We start from the raw sequence: 13,764 nt of genomic DNA on the forward strand, positions 1-13,764 counted from the left end.
TAATTTTCTAGATCAGAAATATTTTATTTTATATATTTTTTTAAAGCTTAACAATATAAAACTGTCTTCTTGAGAATCCGTCTTGAAAGGCTTTTTTTGTTATAACGTGGATCTGCAGTTTTTTTATATCGTCATGTAATAAGAGGGAACGCAAAATTAGCAGTCAGATCAGTGGTATAAAAAGTACCCAAAACAGATGTTAACATCATTTTCTTTTGTCGATCATCTTAAATCATTTCTCCATTGATATATCTTAACTACATATTATGCTTCAAATTTTTCCTTTTCACAATATTCGTGCGAAGTTTTATATCAATCCATTCCTTGCGAAAAATACATTTGAAACTGATAAAAAGTCATCAATTTTGAATCAGGCCACTAATAAATTTCGTATTATAATAAATATTCATAATTTTCAATAGATCCGCGGTTAGAAAGCTTACAACCGAGCCTAATGCTTTCAAAGCAGACGACTTTTCTTAAGAACGCAGTAACTATAAAATTGCCAGTGTAATGTCGCACCCAGGGAACCTTTTGTTCAACGTTATTGGCGTTTTCACGCGACCCAGTAACGCTGTGGGTTATGAATGCAACGTTGTCATTTCACGCGATCTATAACTTCTACCATGAAATTACTGTATACATACATTAATAACTTTACTAGTATACACGTGTCTGTGAATACAAGGTTTAGGATTAGAGATGTCGGGAAAAAACATTCAATGTTAAAAATGATAATTTGTTTTGAGCATAAAATCACTCTTTTATGAAAAGCAGCTTATTTTAAAGAAATATTAAGTGATAACATCTGAATTGTGTCTTTTAATGTTACCCTAAGTTCAATGAAAGAGATCGTACGAACGTAACATCATTAATTTTAGTTCATTCAAAGAAGAGCACCTGTAAGCTTTGATTGGTAATTATATACGATAAACAAGTTCTTCATTTAGTCAATTTTTTGAATAATGAACATGGTTAATATTTTTCAAAAGTTCCTTCGGAACATAACGTTCACTTTTGAAATACGTGTTCAAGTCTTATTTTGATTTTAAAAAGTTATGTTTTGTTCAAATTGAGAATTCACGAGAAATGTACATTCAGTATGTTTATTTTTTGTCTGTAGTTAACATTTGTTTTGTGTTTACATGCAGTGTTATTCTGGGACAGAAGTAAACAAGAATATGAAAATGGAGGGTATATAAACAACTCAAAATGTCAGTAGGTCCCTTCAGAAGTACCCTTTCCCACGTCCGATTCCAAAATTCAGTTTTAATATATGAGAATATTTATTCATTAAAATGGTAAACAAATATTTCTTTCATAGACGTTTTTTTTTTCTTACATTAAAGACCAACCACGACTTACATCTGTTGAAAATAATCTCCTGCATATATGATCAAGTGCGCAGAGATGTTAAGATTTTAAAATCTAGTAAAAATGAATTTTCACGAGACTTGGTCATTAGTATTAACAGATAGAAAGATACAAGCTTCATATACTTATTTTATATCTAATATTACTAATATGAGAGTAACTGTAGGAAACAAGATGGCAGTCGCTGTAGGTCTTTATTATTTGGCAAACGAAATGCATACATGAATTATACTAATATCCTAGGTATTGAGAAATTAATTTACCTAGGAAATATCTTGCCGTAACAAATTACTATTTGTCTTCGGTTACTGCCTCAAAATGTTACTAATGGATGAAAATTACCATGAGAAAATTACATCATTATATCAAAGAAAATATCAAGACTGGATGATAGCGTTTTGGGGGTATGAATAAATGATAGAAAAAAATATTTCACTGTTTATGCGTTTGTTTTCGTTCAAGATGTTCCACTTTTTGTCATTTTGAAAATGTTATTCTTATGAAGAAATTATAGTATGGGATGCTTTGATGATAAATATTGTTTTATTCGTGTATATGTTGGTGTTGATTATGTTGTTTATTGATGATGGTGATAATGTTGTTGCTGTTGTCTGTTGTTGTTTATGATGATAAATCTATTTATTATATTAAAAAATGGTATACAAGGACAGGCCTTTACTCAAATTAACCTTTACTATGAACTCGCTTGTAATTTTTGCATTCCATTACGATTAATTGATTAGATACACCCCATTCAACGCTATAAAAAGTATGTTTTTATTTGCAATATACTGTTACAACTAGATGTAAGATAAAATATTCTTTATAAAACCAAGTGTATAATGTTGAATAACATTCTATATTCATAGCCTCGTTCATGTTCTATATAGATATAACTTTGATATACAACACCAAACAAATACTGCCCATATTTTTACCTCCACTATCACACTCGTCATTTATCATTTCAACAATTTTTTTCTTAAATGCTTACCACAATTTTGAAAGAACATATCAAATAAGGCCTTTAAATATGTCCGTCTTTTCATTGTTGATTCATTAAATATTTTTGACTTCTAATTTCATGTGGGCTCTTTGGTAAAAAGATACGTATATTAGATAAATAGTTTAGCGTGATGTAGGGGCTAATGACATTAAAAATATTGATAGTGTCGCGACCACCCATTCATAGTAACCACCTCAAATTGACGCAAATCAATTTAGAAAAGTCTATACAGTAATTGTAGTTATATATTTGATATGATTCAATGTTAAAACACCGATACTGCAAAGACATTTTTGGAAAGCAACGTTTTGATAACAATATCAAAATTCATACTCATATGACCGTTACATTATCAACTAATAAAGGACAATAACGGCTTATATGCTAGTCCAGCGATATAATATTATGTAAAATGACATTTGTTTATAGATACATATACCCTGTATGTTACAAGTTCTAGAAAGAGAAGCACAGGTCTAGCTTTAATGAAAAAGATTAGTTTCTGAAATATATTTCTATGAATGAGACTAAAAAAAGTGTGGGAGGACCACACTAAATACCAGTAAATACTGGACAAGGCGTGATAAAATCTCGCCTTTTCACCAGACAACATGCATTTTAAATCGATTATTTCATCTCCGTGCACCGATTTATATACGATTATAAATGAAATATATAAGAATCGACGAAACAAAGTGATAATTTTCTACATTGTGATCACGATTTCTGTCAAGCGTCTAGAGGTACTGCTGAGTTAAATCCATTTTTACCATTTCCGTTTCTCTTATACTTTCAGCCTGTAACTGTAACCTTCACGCCAAGCATTGTCGATTTAACATGGAGCTGTACGAATTGTCGGGATACACAAGTGGCGGCGTGTGCCGGAAGTGCCGACATCAAACCGAAGGCCGGTATTGCAACCACTGTAAGGAGGGGTTTTACAGAGATAAAAGAAGGGATATTACCCATAGAAAAGCTTGCAAAGGTAAACACATACTTTCTACACACTATAGGCTATCTTAAACTATTCTTGTACATTGTTCACGTCAGTGATAGAAGCTTGACAACTTGAATTAAGTGGCAGATTTATTTTCAAAAAAAGGAGACGACATCTTGTAGAAGATTTTATATAACATTTGTGTTATTTTCAAAATATATCACCATTGAGCCTTTTTTTCATTGTTGAATGAAAAACAGTTTTTGTTGCAAAATCTTTTCGAAAAAAAACCCTCTGAAACAGATGTTTTTGAATGCCTCATTTACGATATTTAAAAGCATATGAGCGCACAAACTTGTACAAAGTTTGGAATATACATTTGCCAAGCCGAACTATAAAATTTATATTTAGATGAACAGTTTCCAGATTTGAACCATTAATTGGGCCATTATTTTAGACATTAACCGGTAGTAGAAAGAACGCTGAAAATTATTTAAAATGTCTTCTGTAATAATGAAAACACATCTATAAAATTATTATTCAAGAGGGGAGATATTGTACTTAATCAGATCCGCGTAGCTGTAAAAATATGCATGAAATAATACATATCCATCTCGAGTGGAACAAGTAGGTCACCGGTACTGTAATATCTACTATTCATGACAGTTGTAAGAACAAGGTTTACGTGACGGAGCATCATTCGAGTCGAGTTCCCAGGTAGAATTTCATCGAGGTGGTTTACTGTGTGACACCGTCTGTCAAAATCAGTGTCAGTACATCAAAAATTCTACCCGCGACTTCGTACATAATCTACCCCATTTTTCATCTTGTTTCAAAATATGTATACAATTACAAAGGGTGAATTTCTAAACGAAACTACCTTTTGTGTTTTAGGATACTTATGTTACTTATTATTAGTGATAATAAAAACAAAAATAAATGTATGTAAATGATCTGAACACTTTATGAAAACCAGTATCATTTAAGTAAATTGTAAATAACCATATGAACTTTTTTTATCTAAAATATTTTAAGTCACGGTTACTTTAAACTGAATGTGTCTGATCATTTAGTGACATCATAATTTTACGTTAACCAAAACCAATGAGAATTATTTCTATACATGGCTGTAAGGTGTCCTTATTGTTTTTTTTATCATAATTATTATAAGCATTCATTTCATTTTCGAAACATTTCATTGATAGCAAACTCGACCTCATTATGGCGTATGTCACTTCCGCATTAGTTTTGACATGCGTAGTGCAACATCCGTTTTCGAGATACGGTAACTTTTTTAAATTGCTGAGTTATTTGCAGGCATTCTTAAAATAAATTAGATTGTAACGTTTGTCTGATTCTTGCTTGTTGAATAATTAGTACAGGGAAAATTTATCTTCGAGAGATTAGAGAAATAAGTAGAATAAAATGAGAATATGACAAGCTGCACTTTGGGACAAAAGCATGCATCAGTTTTCATCAGAAATTTTAACACAAAATACCATACAAACTGGCATTGCAGTGAATGATTAAAGTTATTTTAAATTTCTAAAACACATTACAGTGTTATGGTTATATTATGAATAGTTTCAGTGCCATTTAAGTTCTGCCATATTTTTTTTTTGCACTGCAAACTATGAAAATAAGAATATAATATTTTAATATATTTTTTTTTTAATTTTTTTTTGAAGTAAGTGACGAATAAGACGAAAGTTTACAGCTATTAGCCTTTAAAATAATTAAAAAGCCATTTGGTAGCAATCACTACATGTTGGTCAGTTGTTGATAAATTATTCATATTAAATAAATAGTATACAGTACTTGTCCTTCAAAAAAAGTAGTTAAAATAACAATGATTTATACATTCCGTGGAGGTAGTGTTTAGTTACTTGTTTTATTATAACAACTCTAAAACTGCAACAATAACGATTCAGGCAAGTGCCACTTTTAGAGAGAACTTATTTATAGAATAAAGCCTCAAGCAAAGCCTTTTATGAGGATGTGTGGGGGTTTAAGACAACGGAAAGAATAATCTAATAGTATATCTTAAAAGTTCATAGTTGTAAAATCCTTCCTCGGTGTCTGAAGTGGTTTTAAAAAGGCACTTATTTCACATTCAAGTAACAAAATTGGAAATGCTAAGTACAAGTTGAACTCGTTGAAATTTAGTATTATTTACCATTAACCGAACCATTTCGACACAATTGATAAAGATTTTCTACGGAATGTGTGAATTGTTTTTTAGAACGAGATAATGACATATTTTTTAACATTATCCGGTTTTTTATTTTTTTATTTTTTTTTTTTTTTTTTTTTTTTTTTTTTTTTCAAATAAAACATTACACGATTTTTTTATTTGCCTGACTTTTCAACACTATATTAAACGAAGGTCAAGGTTACTTCCATAAAAACAAACATAATAACTGACATGGCGTTGTATTTGTGTATCAACAAGATGTTTATGTAAAAAAAATCTCTTTTTTTTTATTTTGAGACACAATCAAAAGCTTTATACTTTTTGTGCAAAATTCGGATCTTTAACATGCTAGTGGGAATAAAAAGGAATAAAAACGAAGTATGAAATACATTAGGATTGCATTTTATAGAGTTCAGATTATAATAAAAGCATCCAAGTCAAGTGTTTTAAGTTTTTAAGTTCAAATCGATCATCTAAATAGGAACATTCGCTGAGAAGCATATCTATTGATGTTTATATTATGCTAAAATGAATACCTTTATTAGAATCACAAGCATAAATCCACTTGAAATTACTAAATCGAGCTGTTAGGTACACCTATTTAAACGGTTAAGAATGGCGTCTGTATTTAAAAAATGAATCAATCTCCCTTTAAAAATTGTGAAGTTGATGATTCAGCATTAATTAACCCTCAGCATGCTCGCGACAACTGATCTTGCATGTACACATGCGACCAGTGCAGACCCAAGTTCATGATCTGCACTCTTTGCTATTCAGTCAGCACTTATTATATGAAATTTCCCTAAAATTTGTGAATGATTTTGACCAGGTTTTAAGAAAGACAATTCCATTTAAGATACTTATCGTGAAAAGGGTTCAAAAACTAATAATTGATATTTGGAAAATGCTTTTAAATATACTATTGTTTAATTATTTCAAAATGATAAATATAACTAATAAATAGCTTATGCTAAATGCGTCTATGCAATATAATGATCAAGTGAAATGATAACTGATGTTAAAGTTATGGAGATGAGAAACTCTCCGCTCATTTCTGCCTTATCATGATGCTCCTATTTAGAATTTAAGTATAATTTACTGGACAATAAACTATACTTTTAAGAGATTAACTTTCAACATTAAGGAGGTAATGTATGCAATAATAAAACATAAACCACTGGCAATTATCATTATTCTTGATCGATTAAGATTGTTAGAAAGATCTTAGTCGATAAAACCATGCAGAAATGAGCTTCTAAATAGGAAAAAAGTTCAAACCTGATTATTTGCAAAGGAAATGATATGTTCATGATGGGAACCAGTAGCCTTTATAATGGTACCAGAGGGACTACTTTCTCAATTACGTTTACTCACGCGCAGTAATTGCAATTCCCTAAAGCTCTATTGTTCTGGCTTGCAAAATAATGTTTAAACGAAAACAGTCAATGGAAACGTATGGTTATTTTGTTTTCCAAAACCGAAACAAACAGTTACAGTACAGTCTTTGTTTGTCTTCTTTGTTATTTCAAAGTTATAAGAAGGCTTGTTTATGTATGAATATTACCAATGTTTAATGCCTTTCTTTTCTGATTCCGAAAAGATTATATTTCTATGAATCCAGACATAGTATGTCTTTGCATTTTAGTACCAAAAATCAAAATAGAAAGGTTTCTTTTACCACTAAAAGTAACAAAAATGACACCTGTAAGTCCAATGTTTATTTTATTGGCCTTATTTACATTGACACCTTTCTAAGCAGGCGCACTTGGCAGGTCGGAACAGCTTCCTAGTTATACACCGCGTCGAGATCTGGTAATGCTAATCGAATCATGTTTTGTTTTAATTAATTCTTTCTGAACCGTTCTCCAACAGACTATTTGTTTTGTTTTTACGGCAACTGCAATCATTCTGTACTGATTCTGTTTTGTTTAACATACAAGGTAGATCCGGCAGTCGAACAAAAATCATATAAAAAGATATGTGTAAAACTCTCTAATTATGTTGTGTAGATTACCGAATTGTTGATACAAAAAATATAATGGTGTTTTTAAGTTTTAATTTCCCGTCGAACCAAAATCTAGATTTTTTTATTTTATTTTTTCTGTAACTTTGCTACATTTTTAAGAATATTCAATTGTGATCAAAATATTAACACACTTGCCGATTCGAAAGTCGATGGAACACACTGTTTTGATAAATCTTCTGGTAGAATAACCTTCATACGAGAAAAAATCATTCTATTAGGCTTCAAATATTATTGCTTTATTAGCCTTACAGGAAAGCTGTTGAGTTTCTTGTTATTTTGAGATCTCTGTGGACTTTAATTAGGTAGAATGGGAACATATACTGGCTTTGTTTAACAATATATGTGTGAGAGCGAAAATAATATATGTATTTTTACAAGAAATGAAAAAAAAAGTATTGCAAAAGAGTGACTAGTATATTTTTCATTGTTTAAAATATTTGTTTACCCATCATGTATATATATTTGCAGCATGCGACTGTCATCCAGTTGGGGCCCTTGGTAAGACGTGCAATGCAACTACTGGACAATGTCCGTGTAAAGACGGGGTCATCGGCCTAACCTGTGATAGGTGTGCACCGGGATATCAACAAAGTAAATCGCCAATCGCCCCTTGCATAAGTAAGTCAATTGTTAAAACTTTTTCTCTTAACACCATGTTAAAACATCATTGCCGTCATATTTGTTGAGGTCACGTGATTTAGAATCACATCCCCCATGCCACTTTGAGTTCGAATACCTCTAGATACGACGAATTATATCTTGTGTGAGGAATTGTATAAGCACATAAACTTTAGTTCTACTTCTACCCAGATGCCCATCCGTTCTAAAACAACATCTTGTTCATCAATAAATCTTGCAAATCGATTTAAGACCTCACACTTTATCAGTAAGACTAACAAGTAACACGTTATACCCAGATTTGAACCAACAACCTTCATATATTTAAAACACGAACTGAGATTTTAAAATTAAAATTTCAAATTTCCACAGACAGATACTTGATTAAATGTTTAGATTGTATATGAAAGAGGGACAAGATTTATTGTTTCGTCGATAAATGATATTAACCATTGCTTTCATCATCCCGGATATGATATAACATTAATCAAACATTAGATAATACAGGTTTTTTGTCAGATATTTCAGTATTTCTAATCAACTGTAATAAAAGCAGAAAACCAAAATGAATACGAACGCTTGATATTTCATTCTTTGCTTAACATTGCCGTGCACAAAATGTAAATGTATATATCAAATACAAAATAATGTACTATATAATTGAATACTATTGCATGTTTTTCGCGTTTTCATACTGCAAGTATACTGGTAACTGTTGTCTAGACACGTTCAAAATTCCGATTTATAAGCGAATCAATTGATGTAAATATATATTTTCTATTACAGAAATACCTCAAAAGCCAGGACCAGGTCCACGTCCAGACAAACCAGACCGTAAGTAGCACTTTATAATTTCATTATACTTTAAAATTAGCTTCGTGATTTGAATAAAAGTAATTCCATTTCATAATTTAATTTTAATTTCGATTTTTATTTGCTTTGATCAAAGTTACGGAGCTTTTATATACCTGTATATGCAATGATGGTTGTTAGCCTAAACAGGACACCGTAATCAACAAAAATGACCCTAAAATGGAGATATGGCGACTATGAATGTCTGATGCGTCCATTTACCATGTTTTTCTTTTGCTACTAGAAATCTTAATTCGTAGTAGGTCAATTTACATATTTTCAACTTTTTTTATTACTTTCAGGCGGTGCTTGTGACAATAAATGTAATAACAACAAAAAATTGAAACTGAAGAAATACTGCAGACGACACTTTGGTAAGCCGTAACAGCAACTTTTTATCTTTTTTGCAATTTAATCATACGTATATATAATCCATTTGTAAGCTGGGTATAAAGTCACACATTGTTGTATTGGTCAGTCTAGTGAAATTAAATTAGTGACCGTTGTTTACCCATGATCCTAGTATTAGAAACGATAGTGAAAGATTTTCTTCAAACTTAGTCGGATAAAAACTGTTTTCATAAAAGCACACATACAATATGTAGTTACAATCAACATTGGCCTCAAAATACAACCTGCGTGTTAGTAAATAGCAGGAAACTAAACAAAATATTAACAAAATAATGTTTTACTTTGTATCTTGAAGGCATTGTATTGATGTCATTGTATAATTGTATTAAGGGTCCTGATAAAATAGGTTGAATAATCAAACTTCTCCCTTTTATTACAGCTGTAAAAGCAGAAGTTGTTGCCAAACAAAATGTTGGAGAATGGGTTAAATTTACCGTCAACATCCTGAGCATCTACAAGAAATCCCCGGACAAGAATCTAAATAGGCGTGGCGAGACGTTACTGTGGGTACCAAAACAAGATCTGCGATGTAAATGTCCAAGAATTAAACTTAAAGAAAAGTATTTAATAGTTGGAAAATTGAATCCAACTGTGTCTAGACCTGGCTTAGTCGCAGACAGGCGAAGTATTGTTCGGGCTTGGAGAACAAAATGGCAGCGCCGGTTACGGAAATACATGAAAGCGGAAGCACGTGGTAAATGTCGGCGCGTGGGGTATGACGAAGACTAACGTATTACATGATATCTAAAAATATATGTAAATATTTAATATACCTCATTTTCCGTGATAAATTTTACAGAACATGGAAAGACATTTTTTATGAAAACGAAAAAGATTGTCCCGAAACTAAAGTTGAAAAGACATGTACTGGGATAAAACAAATACTCAAAGTAGTGAGAGAGGACTGTGAAGCGAAAAGTGTGAATGGAAAAATCTGACTTTTTGTGTGATGATTCAATGTTGGAAGACTAAATTAGACAGTGATTATCACAATACATTACAGGTGATACTGTTAATTTATAGTTTTTATTTACGTTTTAAAAGCTGTTGTGTATGTGCTTGTCAAATTCAGTTGAAGCGGCGCTTTTCTTCCATTATCAGAAAAGCTATAAATATGTGGTTGTGAAACGATGTTTATTTTCTTTATAAAAAAAAGTTTATTTACTATAGATAGCATTTCTGACTTGTTATTGTGACATTTATAGTAAAATTCATCGTGTAATTAGTGAAAATTACGAAGAAAAGTGTTAGTAGACATTGCTATTGGAAGGCAATTTAGTTTACGGATATAAAAGAGAAAATGTACACGTGGCGTAACATGTGACGTAATCTGACACGTGATTCCGTCAACGTTAACGAAGTATTCGGAATATTGCAGATGATATTGACATTAAGCACGTGACTGCGGGAGGCAGACACGTGACTTTGAGACACGTGGTAGCAGAGAGGCCAGTAGTGATAGATTTTTGCTAAAGTAGGATATAATTATGTATCCTACACAACCTTCACTTGGTACACTTATAGAAACACTGCAATTTTATTATTATTCTATATGTAATGAAAATTGTTCATGTTTGCTTTAACAATACATATATTCCCATACATTATAAAAGCTTGTTTATGACATGAAATTTTAGAAAAAAGAGCACCTTTAAAAGTATTTCCCTCCTATCTTTGATTAACTTGTATAAAACTATCAAAAATTAAAAATCAATGTACTATGATACATGTTTTTACAATCGTTAAAGTTTATTTTATGCTAGACACTATTTTCACTGTGTTGAACTTGCTAAGTAGTAAACCATTTATTTCTTGTCAAAGTTTTTTTCTTGTGTATTTTGATTTTTTCCAGGTAACGTTTAAAGTGAGATAAAAGCAAATTCGTAGATAACCGATGATTTTCTAAAATCATTATCTATATTTTTGCATTTGTGTACCTTTTTTCCGGAAAATTAGACACCTTTATTTGCAAAAGAAAAGTAAATAATAAAGTATGATATGAAAAAAAACACTGCAATTTATTTCTTACTACAATATTCGCACTTTCATATGAACTCTTTTAGTATTTATAAATTATCTATCTAATGTTTCATGCATAGACGCATTTATTTCTCAATCTTGCACGCACGCCAGACAGAATCTGAAATTACCTAGAAGTGAATGAATAAAGTATCAACAGAACATACTAATATTGACAAAAAAATTATAATTCATTACTGAGGAATTTTTTTTATATAAAAGGTGTTGTTAAAACTGTGTTCAAGTCGAAATAATTTTAGTTTTAAGAATTTTCATAGCTTTTTTTCTAAAGAATACTTTAGCTACTGAATCGTCAAATTTGTAGAATAATAAACCGGTTTTAAAATACAAAATTTTGTTACACAATATCTTTTATTTCAAATCTATTTTTATCAGGGTTTTTAATGGTAAAACGATGATCGGCCTGATGTAAGGTTCGTTTTGTTAAATCTTGTCATACACGTATATTGTCCAATAAGTTATATTTGTAGGACTTTCTGTTCTTTTAATGCAAAACACAGCTTATCAAACAACATTTTAGCTCGTGTCGCAATGATATTATATTTTCACATCGTACAGTACCCTTAAAATAAACTCATAATAAAAATAAATACTGTTTTTCAAAACATTTAATTTTTCTTGCCTGCATTAATGATTAATAAAAGGCTTTAGCCAAAGGTCTAAAGTAACACTATTTGGAAAATGAACAGTTTGTTATAGTTAATTTAATACGAGTATTTTCTTTCGAGTAGCGCTGTTTTTCAATCCAAATCAGTCCTTGGCTTTGTTGATACATTGGGGAGAACCTGGTTGCATTTAGTATGAAATAGAATATACTTTAGTTTAGCTATATTGTGAGATTTTCTTTAAGTATTTAAATTATTAAAAATAAGCAATCTTCAAATTAATAGTAAATTTGCTTAATTTTATTTACATCCCTTTTCTTACAAATAATTTACCCCCGAGCTGTTTCTGCATCGTATCTGGCGAAGTATTTAAGTTTGTTTTACTTTTAAAGGCCAATATCCAATCATCTACCATAGAAAATTTGCTTCTCCCATTTCTATTTATAGAAATTGACCTTTAATTTTCAATATAAAATATGATAAATTCATTTAACCTTTAACCTTCCTCTCATTATATTATAAGTTTATGTTTTGATCATTTTTGCGTCTATTGCCTCTTTAACATTCTCTTACATTTTATATGCACATTTGATTTTTATCTTTGTAAATAGAGAATTAATTATTTTCTGTAAAAATTTGGTCAGTTTTTTTTTCATTTGCGATCATATTTAACTGTTAGTCTTAAAATAACGACAATAACTTCATGTCTGTCTATACAATAAAAACAAAACAAACAACACTTGTCTTTTTGTTTCTTGAATCTGCCCTGAATTACAAAAAATAGTACAGCTGTCGTCTCGTAAACCTGACCAGCTTCGGCAATTTCCGTCTCATTTACCCGGCCGTGTCCGGCATATTCCATAACCCCGGCAAAGGTCATCATGTGCCTGGTAAACAGTAAGCTGGGAGCATTTTTGTTGCTCTATGTATATGATACACTTTTATTTATCGTTGCAACCAGAATAAAAGTTAACAAAGTAATTACATTTTTTTAAGAAGAAGAAGAAGTTGAGCATACATGTCTACATTCCAACATTACACTAGACCTAAGGTTTTAAATTCTCCCCGAAAGATTGTTAGTGAGTATAGTAAGAGTAGCAGAGGATCACCACTGAATCCACGAACCACTGAACTGAAAATAACGGAGTTTGTCGATTTTTCACGACTTAATGACGAAGGTATGGAACTAAATTCAAGGTTACACACTGAAATGATTTGTTGTTTGTTTGTTTTTGTTGTTGTTGTTGTTGTTGTTGTTTCAATGTATCAACAGGAAATATTTGATATGTCATTTTTTACAGTTTTATCGTCCTTCCTTGAACTGGTACAACCATTATCTATACCACACTTCCTAAAATAGCGAATTCCTAATCTGTCAGTCATGTGCATGTTGAAGTAAAAGATATAAGAAAATCAGCGCACATATTCTTTCTAAATTAATGACCTATTATCAGTAAGCACTTAGATACATTAGCTAGGAATGAGAAAAACGTAAAGGAATGGCGATGTTGATAATAAGAAAGAGTAATTAATCAAGAACGGACAGAAAAACAAAATAATTTATAAATTTCCAAACCATTTTGAGACGTTTTAGTGAATAGGATTTTGCATTTACTGGTGTATACAAAATGATGTAATGAGTTTTTTGAGATCATATAAAACCTGTCATAAAAAGCCATAAAAAAATGCCTGTCTTTGAGT

General features: G+C 30.8%; 1 protein-coding gene across 2 annotated transcripts in view; it reads left to right on the plus strand.

Annotated features, from left to right (window-relative positions):
* LOC132715217 (netrin-1-like) overlaps window positions 1-12,800 on the plus strand; it is a 44,231-nt gene extending 31,431 nt beyond the window's left edge. For both annotated transcript variants that reach the window (XM_060698242.1, XM_060698310.1), the window contains exons 2-6: window positions 3,177-3,365; window positions 8,006-8,155; window positions 8,942-8,989; window positions 9,310-9,381; window positions 9,798-12,800. In XM_060698242.1, the coding sequence (XP_060554225.1) occupies window positions 3,177-3,365; window positions 8,006-8,155; window positions 8,942-8,989; window positions 9,310-9,381; window positions 9,798-10,147 (809 nt within the window). In that variant the 3' untranslated portion in view covers window positions 10,148-12,800. The remainder of the gene's footprint in view (window positions 1-3,176; window positions 3,366-8,005; window positions 8,156-8,941; window positions 8,990-9,309; window positions 9,382-9,797) is intronic.
* Window positions 12,801-13,764: the final 964 nt, after the last annotated feature.

Source organism: Ruditapes philippinarum, unplaced genomic scaffold, assembly GCF_026571515.1.
Source record: "Ruditapes philippinarum isolate M1 unplaced genomic scaffold, ASM2657151v2 ctg167_1_1_1_1, whole genome shotgun sequence".
In the NCBI taxonomy this organism is placed as follows: Eukaryota; Metazoa; Mollusca; class Bivalvia; order Venerida; family Veneridae; genus Ruditapes; species Ruditapes philippinarum.